A 26,335-nucleotide genomic window follows, 5' to 3' on the forward strand; every position below is an offset into this window, starting at 1 on the left:
TTGCTAAGTTTGTTCTAGCCTCTCAGTCTTTGTATTTGCTATTTCATTTCTTGGAAACTCCTTCCCTCAGATATTTATATGGCTCCCTCCCTCATTTGATGTAGGTCTCTGTTATATATCACCTCCACAGAGACCTTTTATGATTATCTTGTCAAACCGAGCCCACTATTATCCCATTCTCTTGTCAGCATGTGACATTAGAGTAAATATTTATTTGTTTACTATCTGTCCCCTACTAGAACCCAGGTTGCATGCGGACAAGGACTTTGGTGGTTGGTTTAGCAAATATTGATTGAATTTGACCATATGCTTGGAGAACAAGTCCAGAACAATGTCCACTACATATTGACATAAATCTCTGGCCACAAATCCCAATATTGAGGTGTGGCTTTGGTAACTAGAGCCAGAATAGACCCCAACACCTCTAATCTAAAGCCCATTCTAAAAGCAAGTCAAGAGATCTTCTTAGCACCTACCCCAAAAGGCCCAAGATGGGGTCCTTCCCAAGTAGGAAGCAGCTATAGGTCCTTCTAGCCAGATCAGCTGCTTTGGGGAAGAAGCAACTCATAACTTCAAATGAAGAAAGAAAAAAGGCACACTAAGTTGGAAATCTCAGCTCTTAATTCTTCTGACTTTCTGTCAAAAGCTCTATCTTCTAGCCCTGAGGTCTATCAATTGTTCTTGGACTTGAACCCCTTTGTGAATGGAGTGAATGAAGTGTGTGTGGAGACACAGAACAGAGGTGAATGGGGGGGCCTTACACATCAGGACCCCCAACAAATAGGTCGTCAAGCCCAACCAATGAATGAGCTGAAATCTGCTTCTTTGACCCCTCCACATGCTTTGGACACCCCGCCCTACTCAGCGATTACAGGACTAACAGTCTTCCCCTTCTCCACGATTCTCCCACACATCCACTGATTTGCCCTCTGTACAGCCTGAGATTTGAAGAAAATGATGGCTTTTTCTGCCTTAGACACACTGGTAGTCCTTGTCCTTTTATTTATCAAGTGGCCTTAAAAGAGCATTCTGCTTTCTAAAGCATCTGACTTACAAAGAAGCTGGTACTCTGTGAGACCACTTCATTGATTTCTAATTATAATGATTTGGAGCGTAGGGGACCACCAAACCATGTTCTCAGAGACACCATGTGATACTGACATGATATGGATCTGCAGAGAAGGCATTTCTGAGAGGCTGCTACCTTATTACTCACCCATTGTGAGCTTGTGCTTTAGGTAAGCGCTAAAAGAATGCTGTGTACCAAGATTAAGTTGACATGAAAAGAGATCCAAGGATGACATCTGGTGACAAATGTGAACATCAGCACTGAGCATGAATTCAGTTATAGTGATCACTCAGTGTGGTCTCAGGGGCACTGAGAAGACTGTCCCTTCCAGACCCCTGTTCTTTCCTTCCCCCACAGTACAATATATGCCTCTTGAGAGCAGGCACTGGGTCTGTTCTGTTCACTGTTGTCTGCCCAATGCCTGAGGCAATGCCTGGCACGTAGTGCACTGAGTGAATGAAGGTCTAAAGAGCACATCCCACTACCCCATGGCTGCACTGTGCCTTACTGCCTCATTCCTTTGTCTCCTCTTGCAATGGAAATGCCCCCAAGAGGGGTAACACTTTGGTTTTTACCCATCATTTACAGGGCTCTCAGGCTCTTTCCTGGGAGTAGGTCTTGATGGGATTGAATAGAGAGAGAAAATAACACAGGGGTGATGAGGGCCCTGACATGAAGATGAGGTAGGAATGCAGGGGCTAAAGGTAACCTGCACTTAGCTCACAATTTCACTTACTGAAGTTCTGTCAGGCTAAGCTTCTGTCTATTGGAAAGCATTACATGGGAGCTGTCTTTCCAGGCTGCCTGGGTCACTGTTAGTTTTTTGTTTTTGTTTTTAGACATAAAGGACATCTGTTTTTAGAATTGAAGCCTCTCATATAGTGTTGTGATGTGAAAACCATCTTTCTAAACAATTACAAGAATCATCTTCCCCTGTAAGTGGGCTGAGGCCATGAGGGACCTCGGCAGAACATTGGTGACTGGCTGTAAAGAGTGGAGTGAGTTGTGCTGATTTGCCTAAAAGATCCCACTACCTGTTCTGATTATGAAGAGCATTTTTCCTAGATGCAAATATGCTGTTTCACTGAGACTATTTCTGGAAGAGCTTGTTGCACACAAGGAAATAAGAGGAATTTGGAATGGAGCTTGTTTGGGCTTTCAAAGGATTCAGGGGTAGAAATGTGAATTATTCAGCTAGAGTCTTAACTTCCCTCTAAACCTATTTTCAAGAAAGGACCTTAAACTCATCAGATTAATTTTTGCCAAGATTTTCTATCACTGAAGATTGGTGATGAGGATGAGATTCCAGCAAAGAACGAGTATGGAACCAGACAATCTTTAAGATCCTTTCCAATTCTGAGATTTTTGTGCTTCCATACTGGGGAGGAAAATAGTCTTGGAACTGTTTACTCAGAGCTTAAATGCTGTCTCTTGTTTCAACTCAGTGATATATTTACTTCTTCTAATGTTCTTCATAGCAATATTATTTGTTTAATTTAGTCCTATTCAAAATTTCAAGAAAAGAGTTGGCTTTGAACAACAGAAAAATGTAATAGCTTGCCCTCCTTATCAACAAAGGGAAATTTCTTGTCTGAGTTGGTGGCCAGAAAAGAGATGGGTAGTTTTGCGGGGTGCAACAGAGACAGTGAGGGCCATTTAGTAAACAAAAGAGGATCCTTCCCTTCCTCAATGTGTGATGTTTCTGGCTGGCTGCTGGAAGAGAGTTTCTCAATGTCACTTCCATCCCTATGGCTCTACACATGTCAGGTTTTAAACTCAGTGCTCAGACTAGAAGAAAGATAGTAACTTGACCTGGCTCAATAAATCAGGAAATTAAATTAGCACTAGAATAACAATATGGTGAAAATAAGATTTGAGAAAGGATGCTACAGGTGAATTTAGAGCAGCCAGCTAGAGTGGTGTAGAGGTCATCCAACCCAGTAGTTGAAAAAGCAGTGTTGGTATTGTCAGGAAACCGAGGCTCTAGATCTGACTCTGCCACTGACTGGCTAGACACCCTGGGCAAAACATCTCTCACCTCTGGGACTTGGGTTCCTCATCTATAAATAAGGTTGTGGGCTTTTTTTTAAGTCACCTAATATTTATGTAGAGTTTCCTATATCCCAGGAGCTGAGGTGAGTGTTTTATAAGGCTCTCATTTGATTCTCAAAAGTCTTGGGCCTTGGGCACCTGGGTGGCTCAGTTGGTTAAGCAACTGCCTTTGGCTCAGGTCATGATCCTGGAGTCCCGGGATTGAGCCCCACATCGGGCTCCCTGCTTGGCAGGGAGTCTGCTTCCCTCTTTGACCCTCTTCCCTCTCGTGCTCTCTGTCTCTCATTCTCTCTCTCTCAAATAAATAAATAAAATCTTAAAAAAAAAAAGTCTTGGGCCTTGGAAACTCTCAAAGAGCATTGAGAGAGACAATACTTGAAGCAGCTTTTGCCATAGCCTTTGGCCTCCCCTCTCTCCATTAGATTCATAAAGCAGCTCTTCCCACTACTGTTTCTCCCTGCAGGTCAAGGGACTCAGGAAAGAACCTCCATGCAAAGATGGAAATTGTTTGGCCTGGAGAAAAGGCATTTGAGACATGACTTGGTAATCTTCTGTTTTCAGCTGGTAGAGATCTATTTCTGGGGCTGGTGGAGACAAGGTGATTGTAAAACTTAAAAAGACTAAGGGAATATATGGCCTGGCCTGAAGCTGGAAGGAACTACACTAAGTGATGAATGGAATGGAATGGTCCTGAGGTCTAGGGTCCAGAAGGAACTAGATACAGGGATCATGTTACCTCATAACCCAAAGCTTCATGGGCAGGGCTACTTTAAGGGTTCATCTGTCCAGAATGGTTTGGATCAAGTGTTCAGTGAGACATAGGAGTGCTTTAAAAGAGCTCTAAAATCCCCTCCAGCCCAGCCCTATGAGATAATAAGGACTTTTTGTTTTTTTTTTTTTTAGTGAGGGGAGTAATAATTTAACATGACAGTCACATTAAGAGAAAAGATCTTGGTGGAAATTTTACTTGGGAAGGTATAAAATGTTAAATTAATTGATGAACTCTGGTATATAAAATGTCACTGAATCTTTTGATCTGGTTTCTACTTTGGTAGTCGGGGCAGAGACCTCATTGTCTTGGGAGTCAGGAAACCCATTTAATCCTGGCTCTACCTGTAGCCTCTTCATTGAAGAAATGCTAATAACAATCTCTGCTCTGCTTGTCCTAACAAGAATGTAGTGAGAATCAGATGAGCTACTGTATATTGGAAGTGTGTTGGAAAGAGTCAAATAGTTATCAAATATAAGATATTATACATTAGAAAAAGAGTTCATCTGTCAAAAAATAGGTGTAGCGTTAGAACCAATTGGTATTTTAGGAAAGGTTCATAATTCAAATGTTCTTTCATAATTATGTGCATGGATCGAGGTACAAGAAGGAGGAGGAAGAATTGAATGGTTGTTATATAGCTGAATCACCTTTCTATCACTTAGAAGTCAAAAATTAGACTCTAAGTTTGCTATATCAAGAAAAGAAGGCATAGAAATTAATTGTTAAGTCAATTTCCATGAAGCTTGAGCCAAGAAATCCACACAGAAACCAGAGAGCACAGGGCAGCTTTCTGGTCGACCAAGCTCATTTCAGGTTGTGCAAAAAGCTTGGAAGTCAAAAGAAAATGCCTAATATAAGATCATCTGAGCTTCTTGAGATTGAGAATAGAGTAATGTTTAACTATTCAGGGGTACAGAAGTATAGGGAAATAGTAATTGAAAAAAATTATATCTTGGTTTTCTATCTTTGCGGAAGCTGAGAAATGAAAATTATCTCATGGGCTGGGGTACTAGGCTTAATAGGTTGAATAATGCCCTTCCCGCAAAGATGTTCACAACCTAATCCTTGAAACCTAAGAATATGTTACCTTACATGGCAAAAGGGACTTTGCAGATGTGATTAAGCTAAGGGTCTTGAGATGGGAGATTGTCCTGTTATGTGGGTGGACCCAATGTCATCAAAGGTCTTTGTGGAAAAGGGGTAGGGAAGAGTCAGAGCCATGGAAGGAGATGTGGCAACAGAAGCAGAAGTCAGAGAGAGAGAGAGAGAGATTTGAAGATGTTCTCCTACTGGTTTTGAAGTTGGAAGAAGGGGCCAAGAATCAAGGAAGGCAGGTGGCCTCTAGAAGCTAGAAAAGGCAAGGAAATGGATTCTCTTCTACCATCTCCAAAGCAACACAGGATTGCCTGACCCATTATAGATTTCTGACCTCTAGAACTGTAAGGTAATAAATTTATATTGGTTTAATCCATTTTGTTATAATTTTTTTAGGAATAGGAATTCAATAGGAAAGTAGCAAATAGGAAAGTAAAGGCAGGTAATTTCAGCCTGTGAAATTCTCTGCTAAATTTGACCACTGTAAGTTGAGGAAGGGCAAAGAAACAAAACAAAAGAAAATGGTAAAACATGTCTAAAAATGATACTGAAGATCATTTGTTAATATAAATCCCTAGTTTCTTTGATTCCATGGCTACTGCTATGGTTGTGAATGGTAGTCACTGGCTTCTTTGTACTTACCCTTTGCTTCCTTGCTATGAACACGCACACACATAACTTAAAGCAGAAAAAGAAAAGTTCCATAGGAGATGTGCCTCGACTCCCACTATAACTCCCTGCCTTTCCCCACTGATGTCTCTTTACAGGAGTCCCTCATTTCCCTATAGACCCCTCTACTCTCCCCGTCTCCTATTTCCCCCACCATCACAGGGCTTCTTGATCTTCTTTGAGGCAACTGTTTCCCAGACGCTAGGCTATTCTGAGGCAGAGGTTGTGAAGGAAAAACCTTAGGAATTCCATGGCAGGTAATGCTCACTGACGCCTGTCAAGAACAGCCTCTGGTTTACTGCAGGGTCTGTGTGGTGGGAGAATTTGGAACCAAGATGTTGCTCAAAGAGCTGCAAAGTGGCTTCGAGCTTGTGTGTGGCTCTATCCCTGCACAGGAAGGAAAGCTGAAGGCCTAGCAGAACGAGGCTGTTTAGCTTAATTTATGTCAACAGGGTGGGCCACTTTTTTCAATGTGTCTGTGGTGGTAAGGGAGAATGGCATTAACTCTTTGAAAGCCATGGAAAGAATATGAAGTACTATGCTGTGGCATTCAGCTAGGAAGACCCAGCTCTCAGCGTCCTGCCTGGACAGAGCCTAGCAGGACGCAGGAGGCTGTGATTGGCTGAGACAGAACTGACCCAAAGATCAGATATGACAGATGTGACCACTAGGCCATTTCTCTACAGTGATAAAACCTCCGGTTAAGTCTGCCGAAGATAAGCATTAAATGGTTCTAGGCACCATTAGGATAGAATATCTGATCAGAATTTTCATACAGAAAGATGGTATCAGTAGGACACTCCAGAGGTTTGAGTTATGTAGGCACAGCATGAATTGTCCAAATGAGTTCATAGTCACTCTGGTCTCTCCTTTCCTCCTTCCCCCAACACACAACATTATTACAGAAAAATTACACGTAGAAACTAGAAGTTTCTGAAAGCATTCTGCTTTCTCCTTGGGGTTTTTCCTACATTTCAAAGAGAAAGGGGTTCACCCCATTGTACCCCACAGTTGTTCTCTCCCCTCATTCTCTCCCAAGAAGTATCTGCCTTCTGGGGATAAAGTATTTCCAAATATGACTCCTTCAGCTTGGGCTTTACAGACTATAACCTTAAACTTGGAAAGAACAGAAACACGTACATGCTCGGATGTGAAGGCAATGAGCCTGGGAACAGCAGCCATTCCTTTTTCCTTGACTTCTGGGAACATCTTAAAGCGTGCAATCAGCATGGCATACATGTTAGATATAGCGCCACCTAAAGAAAGTAACAGCAACACACAGTGACCTTTTCTAGTCATTATCAACATCATTTCACATGCAAGCAACATTCCTTATTTCCATTGACCTAGAATCCTCCTTAGACATGGGAGAAGGGCATATTTATTGGTTATCCTTTGACTTGAATCCTCAAACTCAGACTGAATCCTCAGCCTAAGAGGGTCTACAAAAAGGAGCACTGGGCCCAACCATAGGGCATATGCTACCCCTTCACATCCCAAATCTGCAACTAAATAGAACTGCCAATTGATTCTGCTCTTGCTGGGAGTCCTTTGAAGAGGTTCTTAAGAACTGAGAAATTGTTGCCTTCCTTCCCACCATGCAAACGTGGTCATTCTTCATTAGGCCTGTGGAAATCCTACTTATCTCCTGATGGAGAACACATTTCTTTTCATTTCAACTCAGGCAATGCCTTGCACTCACCCTAAGACAAATCCGTTGTAGCTATTGGTGTGGACTGTTAATCCACAATTCTCATAGAATGAGGATAAACATCCAAGCCCATTTCATCATACTCATCTGTGAATTTCCCCAGAACAGTTCTTCCCCCTCAAAGACTTCATAGAAATACAATTGTAATAGCTGAACAAAAAACTTATTTCATAATGATAGGAAGACACAAAACTAAGGGAATTTTAAGTCTATGTTGATTTGCTTTTCCTGTGTCATTCTAAGATTGTCAAGGATTTCATACCATAATATTTGTATCTTATAAGTAAGGTCTCATTTGACAAGCAAAGAAAAGTGAGCTTTCCCCCAAGATTGTTGGAAAGCTCAGGATTTTTGCAATACGAGAAGACAGATTGTTGTGCATGCATATGGGGATGTTGGCATGGAAGCTGTGATGTCATGCGGCAGAGTGAAGCCACTATCTCCTCCTTTCCCATAGGGGACACACTGGGCTCTGCCATGTTGTGAATGCTTTGAGTTCCCTTCCCTTTGGGTGGCTGAGGAGCAGAGGGCTCTTTGTACTAAACTGAATGGCCCCCACAGGGCCATGACTTTTGCCTCATGCTCCCTGGGCTCTGATGCAAGCAAGCAGCCTGGCCCAGAGCAGTAAGTATCCAGATCCTGGTTCTGTCATCAATCTGAATAAGGGCAATTGCTACCTCTTCTGACCCCCAGAGACATGGGGCAAGAGGAATCCAGGTCAGGCCTGCTCTGAGCAGACAACTTGTCTAAAAGGGCTGAGGGTGTAGGATGCTGCTGGGCAAAGGATCAGCTTTTAAAGGAACTTCCACTCCAATGTATGGTTTTTCAATCTTGGCACTCAGTAACATTTGGGACTGGAGAACTCCTTGTGGTGGGGGTTGTCCTGTGCACTGTAGGGTGTTTAGCAGCATCCCTGGCTGTTATCCACCAGAAGCTACTAGTACTACCTGCCCCCCTCTCCCCTGCCACCAAGTTGTGACAATCAAGAACCTCTCCATTCATTGCCAAATGTCCCCTGGGGGTTACAATAGCCCCCAGCGGAGAAGCACTGCCCTAGGTGTTCTTGTCAGAGAGGCTGGGGAGAAAGGAGGCCAGGAGAAAAAGGGGAAGATGAACACAAAGATATCATCAAGAAGCTTCCAGCTCTACCTTGCCACTTCTCATTTTGCCACTCCAGTTATTCTCTGTCTAAAGATCTAGTAGCCCTGAGAGAGATGAAGAGGATTCTGGATCGTTAGACAGAGCAGACTGTTGTGCAACCCAGGCAGGAAGACAGATGCATCTTCCAGAGGAAGGATGCAAAACCGAGCTCTGAATCATCAGGAAAATCCTGTTAGATAGGAAAAGCTTTGTGACTAAGCCAAAATTTCCCTTTCTTCTCTTTTGGTCCTTCATGACTTGCTGAGCAGTGAGGAATACTCCAGTTCTCTTTGGCTCCCAGGCACAGGTGACATCACATGAACAGATTTCTTCTAGAAGTCCCAGAGAAGTTCCCATGAAGCATGAAGCCTCTGGATGCTATAGATGGAGGGGTAAGGTAAACTGAGCTGAGCTATATATTCAAGTCACAGACCTAACTCTCCATGTTTAGTCCTGGGCAATAGGACTTTCAGATCTCAGGCACATACGATGTACGATTTCCCCATCCCCACTCCTTAAATTGTAAGACCCTATACCCCAGGAATAAGGACAGATGCTACCTGGAAAGGCATCCATTTGCAAGTGAGGTTGCTATAATCCACCTCTCCTTTGTAATGCCTTGTAGAAAGCAGAGCAGAAACAGGTTGCCAATGGCCTTTTCTTCTGTCCCCTCCCCACTTTGCGATGTCTACATTATACTTAGCATGACATCAGTGGCTTCCATCTTGGTGTGAGAGCATACAGATCTTTAGGATCCAAGGAAGGAGCCCCATGATCAAGGTTAAGTCTTTCTACCCGATCATTTTCTGTCATTGTTGGGGGTGTCCCCATACTTGGTTAGCAGAACTGCCAAAGAAGGTTCTTTCTCTGGGTGTATATTTTCTGGGGCAAGTGGTTTCCAAGAGCAACTAAATTAGGCCTGGCCCAAGCCCTCTCAACCAAGTTTTCAGGGTCAACAGGAGCAACTGTTCTCTTCCCACTCCTGGGGACCATTAAAAGAGAGCTCAGGATGCTCAATCACATAACCAACCTTGTAAGAGGGAGAGGAATAGAGGTAAAAACAACACTGATCTTTGAACACTACCTAATTCCTCATGAAAATTACCTTAAGAGCATCAGTTCCAGGCAATGATGACAAAGTTCCCTCAGTGGGGAATGGTTTTCCAAAGGAAAACTACATTCCCTACAAAATAAAGGCTAGCTTTAAATTCATCACAGCTGGTGTTTAACCAAAAAAAAAAAAAAAAAAAAAAAAGCTAATTTTCCCTTCCATTTAACTAACATGTTTTCCTTCAGCACCTGAAAAATTGTGTTGTATCTTTAAAAGCATAAAATATAATAGCAGATCTGAGCTTATAGGTAAAGCTCCTTAATTAAGCCCTACCCTTAAGGCCACTGTTGTTTGCTTGTAATTTCTTCTTTCAACCTGTTCTTTATTTTCCCTCTCCCTCATCATCTGCTTGTCTCTGTAGGTTTGCTGAAGGGACATCTCGACGTGGCCTTTCCTAGGCTTGACATAATGGCAGGTGTGGCTGTGGCCTCCCCAGCAGGGCCAGTCTCAGTGTACTGAGCACCCACCCCATTCTGATGACCCTCTCCTGCCACTGATTAGGTGACAGTCTGCACACCAGGTTTATTTTCCATGGGTCAGTGACTCTCTCTCCCTACTGCCTTTCTAACTTCTATTTCTTCTCTGCGTCAAAACCAAGGTCACATACAGATCGGGAACCAAGGGCAAGGCTTTTTTTGTGTCAGGTTGATTCTCTTGGCTGGAAGAGGTGTAAATAATGGAGCTTAGAATCCAATGGCTGGTGATAAAAGGCAGGATGAAGAGACTGAATGGCATGATAAAGAAGAGAAGGCAAAAGAAACCTTTGGAAGGAATCAGTACCCTCTGTTTCAGCTTCAAGAAATGGTTTCCCAAGTCACTCTCTGCCCTCCTTGAAATTAAAGTCCATCGGCTTCTCTGTTGTTATTGGAAAGGGACAGAGTACGTAGGCTCGATTACGTATATCTGCCTCATAATGCCTCCTCAAACAGAGAAGGCTTTATTAAATGAGGCTACCCTTTCCCTAATTGTGGGAAGAGTTTCAGAGAGTGAATTCCCTTCTGAGGAATCTTTATTCCTGTGTTCCACGTGATCCATACATCTTCTGTGTAGGATCACAGTAGAAAGGTTGGGTAAATATCCACCCCTGTTTACCCTCTTTCTGAACACCAATAACTCTTGGTCAAGTATGGGGAGTTGACTTCGAAGCATGGTCAATGGTCATGTATTATCATGCTCATTCTTTTGATCAACATAACCTATTTAACATAAGCAGAAATACCGACTAGATATTGAATCGCTCCTATGTTCATAATGAGGCACTGCGTATCAGAAGAAAAAACACAAAGAAAGGTTGAAATATCATATACCAGGAGAAAATATCCCATCGCCAGAGCCCCCTGGCCAGCCAATGATTTCTCTCATTTTCTTTAGCGTGACATATTCCAAGAGCACAAATACTGGAGCAATTTCATAGGTGAACCTGAAATGTAGTAATGGCCACATTTTATGTATGTAACTCGAAGAAATAATTCATCATTATAACATCTATAGAACCATTGTATGTCCCTCTTCAAGCCCTACATTCACAAAGGTTTTGATTATAGTATTGAGCAGAGAGAAAATTAGGTCTTCTTAAAGGTTGCCCATTTTTCTATATTCCTAAAATTAAGAGCTTAATGCCCAAGGGTTATTTATCATATTGAATAAATAACACTGCAGAATACTACTATTTAAAAGATATCATCTGGTCCCATTTCTCGTTCACTTTATACATAATTACAAATCCAAAATGCCAAAAAAGTGCCTTTTGTGTTCGAAAAATGTTATATAACTTTGATTGCATGAAAGATAGATCAGGACTCTTTTCTTTTAAGTTAGAGTGAACACCCATACACTTCTGAAGTTTGTATCACTATGTTAGGGGCTACTTAAAAAGAGATTTTCACATGAGAGGTAGAATAAAGACTATGAAATCTCACTAATAATTATCCTGGATTAAAAAAAAAAACCCCACCACATTTAACGACTTACATGTTGGTGTTTGCTGTTGATGTCAGCCAGTCTGCTGCTAATCCAACCATATCCAGTCCCGTGGAAAGTTGATTGAAATATCTCGGATGCCCTGAATAAAATGGAATACCAGAATCAAGACTACATCCAGTGAAAATAAATGCCTCTCAAACACATGATTGCTCTAGCTAAAGAACCTTGAAAGATCCTTGAGTAGTAGGAAATCCATATTCAGAAACCCAACGTGTGCATGTGTGCGTGTGTGCATGCAGACGCACCCAAAAGGAGCATTTCATCTGACAAGAGAGACTATTTGGGGTTTTGGTATTTCTTAAAGCACACTCTAAAAAAGCTTCCTCTAAACATTATCCGATATAAAAAAAAAAAACAAACAAAAAAAACCACGTGTGGTTTGCAATGTGGATGCTAGTTTATTTCCTAGCATCCCTTCAATACATTTGCAAACTAAAATGCTCGTGTAATCCAAAGCTATTCTTGTTTACACTCATGCTGCTAAAAATCCTTTTTTGTTGAAGTTGTTCTGGGAATCAGTCATATCATGACATCCACCAGGCATGCCAACATTCATAATGATATCAGTGACAAATGACTGATGATTACAAAAGACAACGCAAAAATGAGAAAATAGGACACTTCTTTGAGTGATTTGCCCTGGATTCAAAAGGTGATCGTCTAAAGAGGGCATGGGCAAGTTCAATTCTTGTCGATTCTTTTCTGTCCAAATACTTGATTATAAACAACAGAACTCCTCATAGTTGTGATTTACAGTAAAGAGGGATACGGTCAACATCACTGCCCCATCAACAAGATACATGAAGATATTTTCAGTGGGCTGATGAGTCCATTAGCAAGGCTTATCTAATTAACTTCTAGATTTCTCTAAAACTCTCTAAAGGAGTTGACATCCAAATACTCCTGAGGCTATTATTTAAAATGTGATTGTAAATATCTCATTAGAATTCCATTCCTTGTCTTGCCCCATAAAAGCCAATCTCTAAATCTGTGATTTGCTTGGCAGCAAAAATTTTGGAACATTATCCATTATGGAAATAGCATCTGATAAAAAGGCGGCCCCCACTTATTGGACACCTGTCTGAAGCCCGGGGGGACGGTCTCTCAGGCCAGCACAGGCCGAACAAGATAAAGGAAGGCAATGGGGAAAACAGGGACAAAACTCAACACAGAGCTTACCTCTGGGACTGGAGCGCTCTCTTATCAGCCTCGGGCACGTGGCTAGACATTTACACGCCGAGAAAAGATAGGAGCTGGGAAAGGGCACATTTCAAAGAGACTGGGATTTGTGCGGCTCTTGCTCATGCTCTGGCAGTGTTTTGCTTCCCTGTGGCTGTGCACAGTGCCCTTCTACCTTTTTGCTCTCTACCAGGCCCCCTGATGCTGACCCTGTCAGTTTATGCATCCAGGCAAAGTGAGAAAGCCCCTTTGCTGTTGCCGCCTGGGCCACGGTCTGGAACAGCCCTCCCCCCGTCTCTGCCTCATTGACTCCCCATTTCATTAGAGCTCACAGCTGAAATCACAGCCGCCTCTCCCTCCTGATGCCCTTTCATTTCTCTTTCCCTAAGCCATTTCCTTAAAGGGAGGAAATTAATAAAGATTAGCAAATCAATCCATTAATCTACTCTCCCAATTCATATGCATTTTCTGGACGAATCTGGTGTCTATTATCACACACTATTTTACTCTCTGGAAACTTTGGCATGAAAAACCTCTGCAAAAAAAAAAAAACTGAGAGAAATTCCAAGGCCTGTGTCCGGCCCCAGGATATCAAAAGGCCAATTCACCCTGCCGACTGCCTTTGGAAAACTGGGAAGCAAATTTGAGGCTTCAATGGCTTGACTCGCTTTTCTATTTTTTTTTTTTTTACCTTGTTCGCCCATGGCACCTGAATCTCTCGTGCCTCAAAATTTTCATTCACTGATGGTGATGTGATAAAAATGGAAGGAAGTAGTTTGACAGGTTAGAGCAACATGTCCTCTTAATTTTTGCAGAAGTGCGCTGCAGAAATATTCTATTTGCTCCCTTCCCGTGACCCCCCCCCCCCCAGGCTGCCGGCGAATCCAGGCAAGGCTCTTCGAGAGAAAGGGTGGGAGAGACCTGCGTTGGAGGCTCCCAGCTGTCCCAGCCGGCCTGGGCATCCAGCTGCCGCCGCCACCCCCACCGGGCTCGGGAATAAGCGGCCACGCGCAGCCGGGCAGACAGCGAGGAGGAAACGTGAGATTAGAGCCGCTCGCGCCTCTGGAACGCTTCCCACTGATTAGCAAATGAGCCAGGAAGGATGCGCAGGCTTGGCCAACGACCAGCCCCGGGCGGCCCTGACCCCCTTGTCCACCATCAGTTGGGGAGGGCCCCAAAGTCGGTCCAAACTGCTCTCCGTGTCCCCGCAGCACGCACCCAAGGACGGTCTCATTTATCGATGCTTCCATTTCTTTGTCTGATGGCTCCGTTAAAAGACTCAAGACATTAACCCCTGCACTCCCCAAACACCACCACTACCACCAAGTCCAATGATCCCCGAAAATGTTATTTATTCTAAAATTCTATCATTCTCTGCAGTTTTCAGTTTTCCGTTCCAACAGTTCTTACAGACGTAATTTTAACAATACAGGACGACTTCCACTTGCAAGTATTTAACCCACTGCCCCTCACTCCTCTCTAAGCTTGGAGCCCAAGTGAAAATTAGATTAAGGACTCTCAGTAGAAAGCAGGTGCTAACATATTTTATAAAAGCATCTCCCTAGGAGAACTAAAATGCTTAATGGTCACAGAGATGGTAACTACTTTACAGACCCTAAATAGTACGAGTTGTCAAATACCAGTTACAGCATAAAAACCTGTAAACTTGCTAGTCAAAAAGAGGTGACTTGGTGTTACTTCTTTGAACTGCTATTTGGGGGTGGAATGGGGAAGACCGGAAGACTACATGTGTTATGAATAATATTGATATTGATGCTTAGAAATCCAACGTAATCTTCTTTTCCCCTGAACTTCAAATAAAATGCATTAGAACTACATGTGACCAGCAATCTCACAAGCATTATGGCGAAATCTAAGAATTGCATTGCCCCATCTTCTCCAAACACTAAAGGAAGCATTGATAGACGGAACTATGACTTTCATTGACTTGCAATTCTCATTATCTTAACTCTTTAAATTACATGTCAGACATCACCAGCTTTTAAGGATGAAGATGTAAAACATTTTTATAGGTTCTTTTCAGTTTGGTAGCAGTAAAAATAATGGGTAGCAACCTACTATGATCATATTTAAATATTAGGTTAGGGGAATGGATCAAAGAAAAATGAATTAAAAACACTGTTCAGGTTTGCCTCCACAGATACATCAAAAGCTGGAAGAACATCTTTAATGCCTAGTATATACATCATATAGATTCTCTGTGAACATGACTGACAATGATAGCTAATAAGCCTTCAAAATTCATATTCTACAGGCCAAGTGTGGTCGAAATCACCAAGTTAAACTCCTTTCCCTATGTACCTAATTTTAAGTCTATAGTCTCACAAAAGTGGATACTAATAATGCAGCAGATCCATTTCCTAGGCTTCTTCTCTGCACACTTTTCCTCTCTGTTGGTATAACGAATGGAAAAACAAAACCAAAAAAAGTAGCTAAAAGTCACACAGCAAACATTCTTAAAATGCTTTTTGTTGATTAGAGCAATATGATAATTCATTAACCAAAGAAATGGCAACATAAAAAATCAAGTTCCTATGGTAATTAATATTCATGTGACATTTTTATTTGCTAGCAGATCTTTAAGGCTACAAATCAATGTAGAGCCACAAGGTCTTCTATCCCTCATGAAATTCATTCATACTTATTTTTATTGCTTTAATGAAGTGTAGTGGCATCATGCATCAGCATGATTAGAGACAATGCAGGAAAAGAAGGGGTAATCATGACCTGGGGAGATAAATGGCTGATTTTGTGTGGGTAAAATGAAAACTTAGAATGTGCCCAAATAAATGTTACTGTAAAACAGATAGCGTATGAAGACTACTGTGAAAAAAAGCAATAAATACAAAATACATTTTAAAATAAGGATATTTGATTCCCCTCCCCCACCCATTTTCTTTATTTTATTTTCAGAATGGCTATGAAGCACACACATCCTTGTATATAACACCGCTGAATTGTTAAGCTAGTTTGTATTGTGTTTTCTTTTGTGGACATTTCTTTAAAAAAAGAGAAAACCTGGGGTTCGAATCTGAAGTCCTGGCCATTTGAGACAATGCCAAAATATTATCTCTCTGTTGCGATGATTACATAGGATGGTTTATCCAATGTCTGACCATTCCTATGCCAAAGAAATGACTAGCACTACACTAGTCTTGGGCTTTTGTTTGGATCATGCCTTTTGAGCTTTCATTTCCATATTCCCTTCCTTTCTCCATTTTGGGTCACTTTTACTGGCTTCTGCTGACAAATGGTTGCTTCTACATCAGTGGTTAATCTCCGTGGCCAAATACGAGCAATGTAAAATCTGATGATTTATACTTAATGCGTTTATAATGTTTCTGATATCAACTTCAGAAGCATGAGCATTAATAGTAAAGGGTGCCTTTGCTTCACATGATTCTAATAATGACTTTTTTAAATTGATGAAAATAACTGTAAATTTGAAAATACCAGTAACTCCATAAACAGAAAACATTTTTATATAAAAAATAAAAATTGTAAAAGGAAAAAAGAGCTTTATTATTTTTGACTGGACAATACCTGTTTTAATTGCATACTTCAGAGTCGTTTGACAATGCATCAAAATTTCCTCCAAATTTTGTGGTTGGTCTGCCAATTCCCAGTTATACTCTTGAAGGAGCTCATTAGGGTAATGGAAATCAATCACTTTGGTTGATCTATCGAAACTTTTCACCACATACTGAAGCAAAATGTCCATAACATCTTGCAGAAACGCCAAAGTGGGCCTTTCTCCATCACACGCTGGCAGCAGGTCTAAAGAATGGAATCAAAATGCCACATTTTAATTTTACTGTGGAAATATCCAGGCAAGATCTTGATGTGGCAATTTCTCTTTGGACTGAGAGATTTTGTGCTAAAAAAAAAAAATCTGGAAACGCAGAGCATTTTCTTTAAATGGGAGGTATTTTTTAAAGAAGAAGGAGAAAGAGAAATTGCGGTTTCTCCCCCACCCCAAGTTAATTCTTGCATTTCAATCCATAAGGTATTGTTTGCTTTCTTTTTAAAAAGGAGTGTGCTCCATTCATCTGTTTCACCGGGGTCCGTCCTAAATGTTGTATCTCAGTAAATCATCTTAAATGATTATGGAAATACGTCATATCGGAATGTTTGAGGAATGCCTTTGGGCAAATCAGGCAAAGTGGAGCATGCAGTGTTAGGCTCTCTGACCCATTAAGATGGCTTGCTATTTCCTAGGTCAGTGTGTGTGTGTGTGTGTGTGTGTGCGTGTGTGTGCGCGCGCGCGCGCTCATTTAGGTGATTGGGTGTGTAAACACAAGGGAGTAAAACCGCCCGCAGGTCTCACGTGAATAGAATAGTTCCCCTGTGAAACTGCCCCTATGAATTACTCTTGCGATCTAAAGACCTAGAAAGTCTCATCAACCAAGTCCCACCCGTTTCAGCGGCCATCAAGAAGCCGACCTCGAGGTCCAGCGCGCGCGGGGACCTCCGCCAACCGCAGACCTGGGGGCGGCACTGGGGCAAGAGCGCCGCGGCCCTAGAGTTCCCTTGGAATGCCCGCGCGCAGCGCTGCGCAGAGGCCGGGGTTGGGGCTCAGACGGAAGGGACAGGCCCAGTGTTTCTGGCTTTCAGCTGAAGATTCACGTAAGGTCCGCCTCCGCCCTGCTTCTTCACGACTCGGGTCAGGCCCCTGTCATCGAGTCCCTTCTGGTCGCGGTGGGTGGGACAGTGCGAGGGACAGTGGCTCCCGGGGACCCCACGGGGAGCCTTTACCTGTTGCATGTAGAAACGCATAGTTGATATCCGCTTTGGGGCAGCTGCAAGGCTTCTGATTACAAGCGCAGGCGGCCTTCCGGGAGGTGGCCCGCGGGGGCTCGCTCCCGCCACTCTCCGCCGGCTTCTCGGCGTCTCCGTAGAGCAGGGCTAGGCAAGCACATCGAGAGCGCTGGTCAGCCGCCCGCCGGTCCCAGCTCCCTCGCGCCTGCCCATCCCCGGCCAAGCAACTGAGCTCAACTCCGCTGTTGGGGATGCGGAGGTGAGAAGGTGACACTGCCCCCGCGGGACACAGAGGCGACTGACTGGCCGTGTTCGACTCCCTCCCCCGGCACGGGCTGGGCACTCACCGCACAGCTTGTTTCCGATGCCTCCCGTGAACTTCTGGGCCACCTGACACCAGGCTCTCGCTGCAAGGAAAGAGAGGGAGGAGGACAGCGAGGCAGAAAGAGAAAGCAGACGACGTGTGAAATTCCGTTCTACGGGAACAAACGCAGTAAACCCGGGGTCCTGAAAGAGGCCGCCCTGGGCTCCGCACGGAGGACAGGTGCAGGAGGGGCGCGGGAGCCCGGCGGCCCGGCCCAGCCCGACCTTACGTTCTCTGATTTCTTTCCAAGAGCTCAGACTCCAGCCCTTTGCACTTGCCTTCCAGGTGCCAGTAGGTTCAGGCAAACTCCCCTTCCTGCCTTGCTCCGGCGAGTTTTCCTAGATACCGAAGCTGTCCATTTTCCTCGCAGCCTCTCCTTCCAGACCAAGAATTCTATCTCTTCCATTTTTTTCCCTTTCCCCACAGCCACTCTATCCCTCTACAGGGTCCAGACACCAAGATGGTGGCATTGCCCCAGGCCCACGGAATTCGGTGTCGAGGAGACGCCTCTGTGTTTGGGGGGGCTCTCCCAGACTTCATTGAAAAAGGTCTGAGATTCTTTGGGTGTCTTTCCAAGGGATAAGGGCCTGTGAGGTTTTGGTCTCTTGGGCCATCAGGGACCTACAGCGAGAGAGCAGGGCGAAGTGTCCGAAGTTTCCTGTTGCAGGTGGAAAAACCTCCTTCGTCTTCCTTAGCACTGCAAACCCCAGTCCACCCGCAAAGCTCGCCTGCTGCAGGCCCCTCATCCCCTACCTGTGCCGGGGTTCTCGGGATCCCCGGAGCCATCTTCAGACCCGAAGGACCAAAAGCCTGAGCCTGGAGATGCCATCAGCGCTGTGAGACTGGAGCGGGTCGCCTCCGAGTGCGAACTGTCGGCAAGCTGCCTCCGCTCGGCTCTGCGCGCGCCTGCGTGCGTGTGTGAGTGTGGCGGGAGGAGGGCACCGCGCGGGGACCGCGCGGCCGTGCGGCAGAGGGTGGGTGTCACACAGCGACAGGAAACGTGCGTGTCTGCGTGTGAATGCGTGTGTGTGTTGGGGTTAGGGCTTAGAGACGTGGCAACTCTCTCAGAAGGCTGAGGTTAAATAGGGAAGGAGACCGAAGTGTCCGCGGAGCAGGGGTATGGGAAAGCGCCGAGCACCCGAACTGCTTTTGAAGGAGAAGGAGTCCAATCCGGATGGATGAGGGGGCGGCGGAGAGAAAACATGGGAGAGGGAGGATGCGAGGCAGACAGCGCTCACGAGCTGGAGTCAGAGCGCGTGGGTGGGAGGCGTGCAGGGGACCCCCGGGGAGCGCTAGCCGGTAGCCCGCAAACAGCCCCCGCGGGCCGGGGTGCGCTGCCTCGAGTGCTAACTGCGCGCCGGCTGCTGACTGCGCGCCGGCTTCACCGAGGGGTAGACCCGAGAGACCTTGGCGAGGCGGAGCCGGTGGCCGGAACGGGTCTCATACAGGCATCGATTGGCGTATTGTTTGAGGTCTGGCTCCTGCTGCCGGGAAGGCGGCGCGAAATCGCGCCGCCTTCCTCCAAGACGGTGCTGAGGTCGCTGTGACCTCGAAAGCCCCGGCGGCTGGGCTGGAATCACGAGCGGTTCGTGAGCTTGGGGAGGGGACGGTGGGGGCAGGGCGCCTACGCGCTGAAGGGCTCATTTCAGCTCCTTAGTAGAGCCTGACGCCTTCCTACTGAGCCGCGCGGTGCTCGGGAGCGCGTCATTACTGTGCTTCGGAGAGCGCGGTCGCTGAATCCACCGTCCAGGATCTGACTGACGGCTGGGAGAAAGACTGCTGATTGAGGCAATTAAAATCCATGAAGGAGCCTATCACCGAGGACCTCGGGGTGGGGAAAAAAAAAATAAAACGAATGGAAACTTCTTGGGCGGGGGGAGGCGAGGGAGAGCAACTAGAATCAGCAGGCAGGATTGACGGCTCAGGGGGCATGGGATCGGGTCATTTAGCGACCTTGGCCCGCGGAGGCGTGGAAGGGTTTGCTGCTTTCGCGTGACCTGAATCGATGTGTGCGTGGGAGGCGTGCACAGAGTTTCCAGCTAAGCAATCCGAGCTTTCCAAATTCAAGGCGGAAAGAAGGCATCGGCTGCTGGGCCCCTCGAGTCAGTGGGCCGCAAATCAATGATCTCCTGACCCCCCTCCCCCCGAAAATCTTCACGATAGCGGGAGGAGGGTGGTGGAGCCTGAGAGAATCACTATTTCTGAGGCCCTGTGGGAAGGGGTTTCTTCTTTTCTGAGAAAGTCAGAATCTCTACTCTCTTACAATATCCTGTACGTTAAAAGCTGTTAAACAAAGGGAACACGCCCTGAGATTTTCGAGCCGGGTTGAGTTCGCGTTGCTTTCCCTTGGTAGCGGAGATCAGCGTCACGTACACCTTGCGGCTCCTGGGCTCTCAGAGAGAGAGGCTGAGGAAGACCCTGGTGGGGAAAGACTGCGTCTTGCCTTCCGCCACGTGCATTCCCTTGAGCGAGCGTTTTTCATTTCCACTCTGTTCACAAGCCCTTAATTCTTTGCCCTCCTGAATCAAGTCACCAAAGCTGCTGCCAAAGCAGAGACCCACGGATCTTCAGTCTTGGCCACCGCCCCTGGATCCTCGCTTAGGAAGGGCGTCGTGGGGCCTCGGTGGCCGCATTCAAGCCCAAGTCCTATGTCCCCAGGCACGCGGGGGCCTGGTAAAGTCTCTCCACGAAGCTTTGTCTTCTTACGTGCCCGAGCCGGGAGTCTTGTTGGGGAAGGGCGCTGGCCAAGGTCCTGCCGAAGACTTTGTGCAAAGCCGGCAGCGTCGAGAAGCCTGCATAGGGCTGCGGGCGCTTGGTGGGCATGGACCCAGGCCTCAGTGTAGCCACCTTCTCCGGCGCTCTTGGCTTCAGGGGACCCAGGTTTACAACGCCAGGGTGTAAAGACTTCGTGGCTGGGCCGTCTGCGCGCTGGCAGGGCAGCTCCGCCGCTCTTGCTCCCGCAGTGCAGATGCGAGTCGGAGAGATCAGTTCTTTGTTTAAATCCACCGCAAATCCTGCTAAATGTTTTGCTTCAACCCAGCAGGCTGGGGTTGCAGAACTTTTCTGCAATGAGTAAGTGGTCGAAGACATAAAGATTCTTTAAAACGAGCGTTTAAAACACACTCACAAATCCCCGAAGGAAGAAACAGATTAAAACACAGGGAAGGTAGAAACCACACACCTGGATTTAACAGTTTTTTTAAACGCGACTTAAAAATCCCACTGTTTAAACTCGATTAAATCCGGCAGCTCTGGAGTACTTTGAATCTAATGGTGGTATTTACATTTTTTATTTAACACACCCTACTTCACAGCACTCAGGGATCTGATTTGTCTTTCCTTAACGTGGTCCCTCCCTAGATGGCAATTTGCTTTATAAAGACTTTGATTTGGAAAAAGAGCCCACTCCCCCCACTCCTGGGCTTGGCGTTGAAGATAACAAAAGAGCTCAGGGCGGTAATAATTACAGTCATTAGTTCACAAAGGAGGCAGCCACCAAATGGGAAGGGGAGGTGGACCAGCGCTCTGGGGATAAGCTTTGGTTGCCTCTTCCTCAATAGGGGGAGGGAGAGACCCATGCTCCAGGGGCTGCTCTCTTGGGCGGGTTTCCTGGGTTGACCTATTTCTTGTCTGTGGATTATCCAAAGATCTCATTGCAGGTCTCCCAAAGAAGGTCTGCCAAGAGTTTTCCCTTGTGCCTTCCCAGTGTTCAAATGTCGAAGGACAGAAAGAGGGAGATGGAAAGAGGGAGAGAAAACAAAGAAATACAAAAGAAAAAAGGAAAATAAAAACACTGAAACCTTTCACCGAACGTTTGCGATTTCCTTTTCCAGTCCCACTTAAAAAGGGGGTGGAGAGTTTAGGGAGGGCACCTACTGCCTCCCAATCCAGCGACCGAAGGCCCGGGGTTGCCAGGGGCCACTTCGGAAGCTTGAAGAAGAGGTCTGGCAGCAAAGCGGAGCTCAGCTTTTTCCCCCAGGGGGCCTCTTGGCAGTGGGTGGATGCGTGGGTTGGGGCATGGGGACTCAGGTTCCAGAATCTCTCGCCTCCTCGACAGCGCACCGTGCCCCGCAGCGCTGGTTTCACTGGTGCCTGTGCTAGGCCCAGCCTGCAGCCCGTCACAACCGAGCTGTCGTTCCCCAAGGGGGTGACCCCGAGCAGAGGCCGCAACGAGAACCCAGGGAAGGAGCACCGCCTATATAGTGCACACTTAAACTCTGAGCTCGGCCCTGCCACAGCGGGAGGTTTCCCCTCGAGCGGGTCTCATTTGTACAATGAAGAGGTTGTACGAGTCATCTCTGGGGGACTTTTCCGCGTCAACATTTTGGGTTGGAGAGCACCTTACATCTCGTGCGCGAGAGGCTCAACAAACATTCACCCGCCCTCACTCGATCCTCCAAAATTTCCCCGAAGTCTCCTGGTTCCGGGCCGCAGGTGCAACGTACACCACCAGGAGGGACAAGCCCCATCCCAAAACCCTTCTCCCAATTCTGTCGTCCGTGAAATCACCTCGCCGTCCTTCCTGACGCTCTTCAGACGGCGTAGACACGGACGGCGTCAGTTTCACAGAAGAGCTCAACCCAGGTTTTAAAATAAGATGCAGTCGACTGAGGAAGGCAAACCTCTGCCCACCCATTGCCCTCCCCTCTCTTAAACACGCCAAAATTCGAAGCCGAGGAGATTGCCTCAAATTTGCAGACTAGGAGAACCTAAAAAAACTGACAGTTTGCTCAGTGGCAGGACTAAAGGTGTGTGTGCGAGCGCTCAGGGCCGGGGGGGGGGGGGGGGCGGATTTGGGGATTTGTCCCGAGGCCATGATTGGGTCCCAAGACCTGGGTTTTAACTTAGATGGTATGTTTGGGATGGTTGGAGGCCGGGATTGTTCGCTGGTGGAACCAACAGGCACCGTCGCCCCCCCTGATTGGGCACCTGCACCTACACAGCTGGACAGGAGGAGTCCAGCCCTAAAGGGGAATATCGGGGGACCAGCCCCGAAAGCCACGGACTTTCCAAGGCACTTTCTTTATTTAATAAGCTCAATAACCACGGTAAGGGAAAGCGCGAGTGTGAGATGAAGTTCATCTTCAAAGCTTCCCACGCCCTCTCCTCTCCTCCCACCCGAGCTTTGTTTTGCTCGGCCCTCGAGTGTCCCGCGGGGCTGGGAGAGCCGTTTCCAAGGAAAAAGAAATCTTTGAAGTTATCCAAAATGAGAGGGGAGGGATCGGCGAGAGCTCCGGTGCAGTCGGGTCTACAGGAGTTGTAAATGAGTTAACAAGGAGATACACAGGGGGCCAGGGATAGGGATGCCCCGACTGGCGGGCTGGTGGGAGTGGAGGGTGCTGGAGCGCGGAGACGCGGCGTCGGAAGAGATCTCACTTCTCCGCCTTCCGAGAGGCTGGCCCAGGCACTCGGGCGAGCGCTGCAGGCAGCCCCTGCCAAGGTCAGGGCCGCGGCTTCAGCTCCCTGTGGTGCCAGCTTCCGAGGGTCTCCCGCTTGGCCCCTGCAAAGCCCCGCAGTCTCGCGCACATTCCCATGGGATGGCCCCTCCGAACAGCCGGACTACACCTGCTGCACGAGGCGCTGCCGCTGGGAGGTTTTGCGCAGGAGCCTCCTGTAGTCGTAGGGGTTGGCTGCGGAGTCGCTTTCCTCCTGCTCCTGGTTCTCCTCCGCCCAGCACCTGCAGCGAGACCCAGGGCCCGAGAGTGAGCGGCGCCCGCGCCGCCCCGCCCACCCAGTTAGGCGATTCCGCTCCTCCCACCTCCGACCAACTGCAGGCAGTTAAGAGCCACACATTCAAAACATCAGGATAGTGGCCAAACGCAGCTGCATAATTTTCTCAGCAGGTTTTAACACCGTAATTTTTTTTTTAAACACATTTTGGTCAAGCAGGAAAATTCAAAGTGCCTAAATAGACAACCATCGTTTTGCATTTTAAAACTGCTCAAATGTTTCTCCGAAGCCCTCCTCCCAAATCTGATCAACCACTGTTAGCTCTGGGCCCTTTGAGCTATTTCAAGGAGGCTGTTGGGCCACCTTTCCCGAACCTACCGCTGGGAAAGTCTACCAACTTTACCTTTAGATTCTGCAACTTGCCTGGGGAAGAAAGATGCTCCCTTATGCAGCTACATAGATGCATTCATTTACTTATGTGGTACCTACTAAGTATTAGCCATCAGTGTAGGCTAAAGGTGAACAAAAGTCCCCACTCTCATGGAGTTTAACCTAGTATGGGAGAGGACCATAGATAACCTTAATATGCCAGGTGGTGAGAGGTGCTATGCAGACAAGTAAAAGGCTGGCTAATGAGATAAGACTGATGGGTGTGTGTGTGTGTGTGTGTCGTCCTGTACAAGCAATTTCATTGAGGGTGACGAGGAAAGGCCTCTCTGATAAGGTGACATTTGAAAAGAGACCTGAAGGGATGAGGAGGGGAGAGCAGGCAGATCTCTTAGGGAAGAGAGGTCATTCCAGGATGATGGGTCAACCAGCATTAAGGCCCCAAGACTACAGTATGTGTATTGTGTTCAAGCAACAGCAAGGAGGCCACCATGGCTTGAATGAAGTAAGCAAGGGGCGGGGGCGGTGGATAGCAATGATTGAGAGCAGGAGGAATGAAGGGATAATGTGGCAGAAAATTGAGTGCTTTGGGACCATGGCAAGGATGTGAATTTTACTTAGAGCTAGACAGACGTTGGAGGGATATGAGAGGAGGAATTGTTCATAAAAGGATCTGGCTGCTTAAGTAAGTAAAGTAAGGAGGTCTGTTATGAGAGATTGCAATAGTCCCAGCCAGACTGAGAGTGGCTTGGTGAGGTTTGTAGAAGAGGAAAGAACTGATCAGGTTTTCGTCATACTTGAAGGCAGAACTGAAAGAGTTTGCTGACACGTTGGGTGTGGGTTGTAAATGAAAGGAATCAAGAAGGTCTCCAAGGTTTTTGGCTTAAACAACTGGAAGGGTGGAGTTGCCATTTAATGAGATGGGGAAGGTTATAGGAAGAGTATATTTTTGGGGGAGAGGGGGATAAATATTTTGGTTTTGGTTTTGTAAAGTTTGAGATATTTATTAGATAGTCAAGAGAAGATAATGAATAGGCAGCTGGATGTATAAATCCTAATCTAGGCTAGAGATTTCAGTTTTGGAATTTTAAGTAGACAAATGATATTTAAGGTCAAGAGAGTATGTGTTGATAAAGCAAAGGACTGGGACACTACAATGTTAAGAGATCCATGAAATGAGGAGGTATCAGCAAAGGAGAGTGAGAAGGAGCAGCCAGTGAGGTAGGAGGCAAATCAAGGGAAGTACTGCCTGGAGGCCAATGAAGAAAAGGGTGGAGAATAGATCATGGGATACGGCAGAACCGAGGTCATTTGTGACCTTGGTAGGGGCAGTTTCAGTGGCGTGGTGGGGAGGGAATCCTGAGCACAGTGGCCCATGAGAGAATGGGAAGCAAGAACATTGAGAAGGAAGGATCGCTCTCGTGTAATTCTCTCGCTATCACGAAGAGCAGGAACACGGGGTTTGGAAGGGGGATTGAGTCAAGGGTGTTTTTTACGATGGGTCCAATTGCATCATGTTCACAGATTGTCAGAAATGATGCAGTAAAGAGGACAAACATTCAAGATGCAGAAAAGAGAGGGGTATAACTGCAGGACAATGTTCTTGAGCAGAGGGAAGGACCTGGATTCAGTGCACAACAGGAAGGTCTGGCCTTAGGTAGGACAGTCATCCGTAGTAAGCTGAGGGAAGTCTATGGGTAAGTGGTAGATTTGGCGGTGGGAGTATGTGTCTGTTCTCTATATTTTCTCATTAAAACAGGAAAGAAGGTGAAAGTGGGGGGGATTTTGAAGGTTTGAGAGAGAGGAAGGGGTCTTGACAGAGTGGACTTGGACAGTGGGACAGTGGAATTTTGGGGAAATAAAGTATGACAAAATAACTGCAAGGGCTCAGGTCTGTGCTCATATAGCTTGAGTGAAATTTGGTTGTGTTTTTCTATAGCCATGTACAGCTTGTAGGTGCAGGTATGAGGATTGGGCAGAAAGTTGGGTTTATGGGATGGATTGGGTAGAAAGTTGGGTTTACCCAGCACTGGGGTTTGCCAATTGATTATAACTGAGGGAGAAAAGGGCAGGGTCATTGAAAGTATACGCAAAGCAGTGAAAATAATGAAAGGAGAGGGCTTGACTTTTGCTTACAGATGAATATGCCCTTATTCTGGTCCATTCTGAATAGGGAATTTAAAAAAAGACACATTGGGAAGATCTTTAGGGCATTTTGAGCTCAGTGGATACTTGACAGGGAAGGTCTTTGGGTAGCATCATCATGGGCATCTATGGGGCAGGTGATCATTCTCTTCGGATTAACTGACTTGAATTCTCATTACCTATTCAGCTGATTTCTGTTATTATGAGAA

General features: G+C 46.2%; 2 protein-coding genes across 5 annotated transcripts in view; both read right to left on the bottom strand.

Moving 5' to 3' along the window:
* GAD2 (glutamate decarboxylase 2) overlaps positions 1-19,670 on the bottom strand; it is a 76,845-nt gene extending 57,175 nt beyond the window's left edge. Inside the window, exons 1-7 of the mRNA XM_025891927.2 lie at positions 18,678-19,670; positions 17,908-17,967; positions 17,558-17,707; positions 16,346-16,579; positions 11,591-11,681; positions 10,927-11,039; positions 6,798-6,913 (exon numbers count right to left, since the gene is read on the bottom strand). Of these exons, the coding sequence (XP_025747712.1) occupies positions 6,798-6,913; positions 10,927-11,039; positions 11,591-11,681; positions 16,346-16,579; positions 17,558-17,707; positions 17,908-17,967; positions 18,678-18,753 (840 nt within the window). The 5' untranslated portion in view covers positions 18,754-19,670. The remainder of the gene's footprint in view (positions 1-6,797; positions 6,914-10,926; positions 11,040-11,590; positions 11,682-16,345; positions 16,580-17,557; positions 17,708-17,907; positions 17,968-18,677) is intronic.
* Positions 19,671-22,950: 3,280 nt separating this feature from the next.
* Positions 22,951-26,335, bottom strand: part of MYO3A (myosin IIIA) — a 232,002-nt gene continuing 228,617 nt past the window's right edge. For all 4 annotated transcript variants that reach the window (XM_073885535.1, XM_073885536.1, XM_025891892.2 and 1 more), the window contains one exon: positions 22,951-23,601. In XM_073885535.1, coding sequence (XP_073741636.1) covers positions 23,484-23,601 — 118 coding nt within the window. In that variant the 3' untranslated portion in view covers positions 22,951-23,483. The remainder of the gene's footprint in view (positions 23,602-26,335) is intronic.

Source organism: Callorhinus ursinus, unplaced genomic scaffold (assembly GCF_003265705.2).
Source record: "Callorhinus ursinus isolate GAN/ISIS: 27379988/994484 unplaced genomic scaffold, GSC_fseal_2.0 scaffold63, whole genome shotgun sequence".
Lineage (NCBI taxonomy): Eukaryota > Metazoa > Chordata > Mammalia > Carnivora > Otariidae > Callorhinus > Callorhinus ursinus.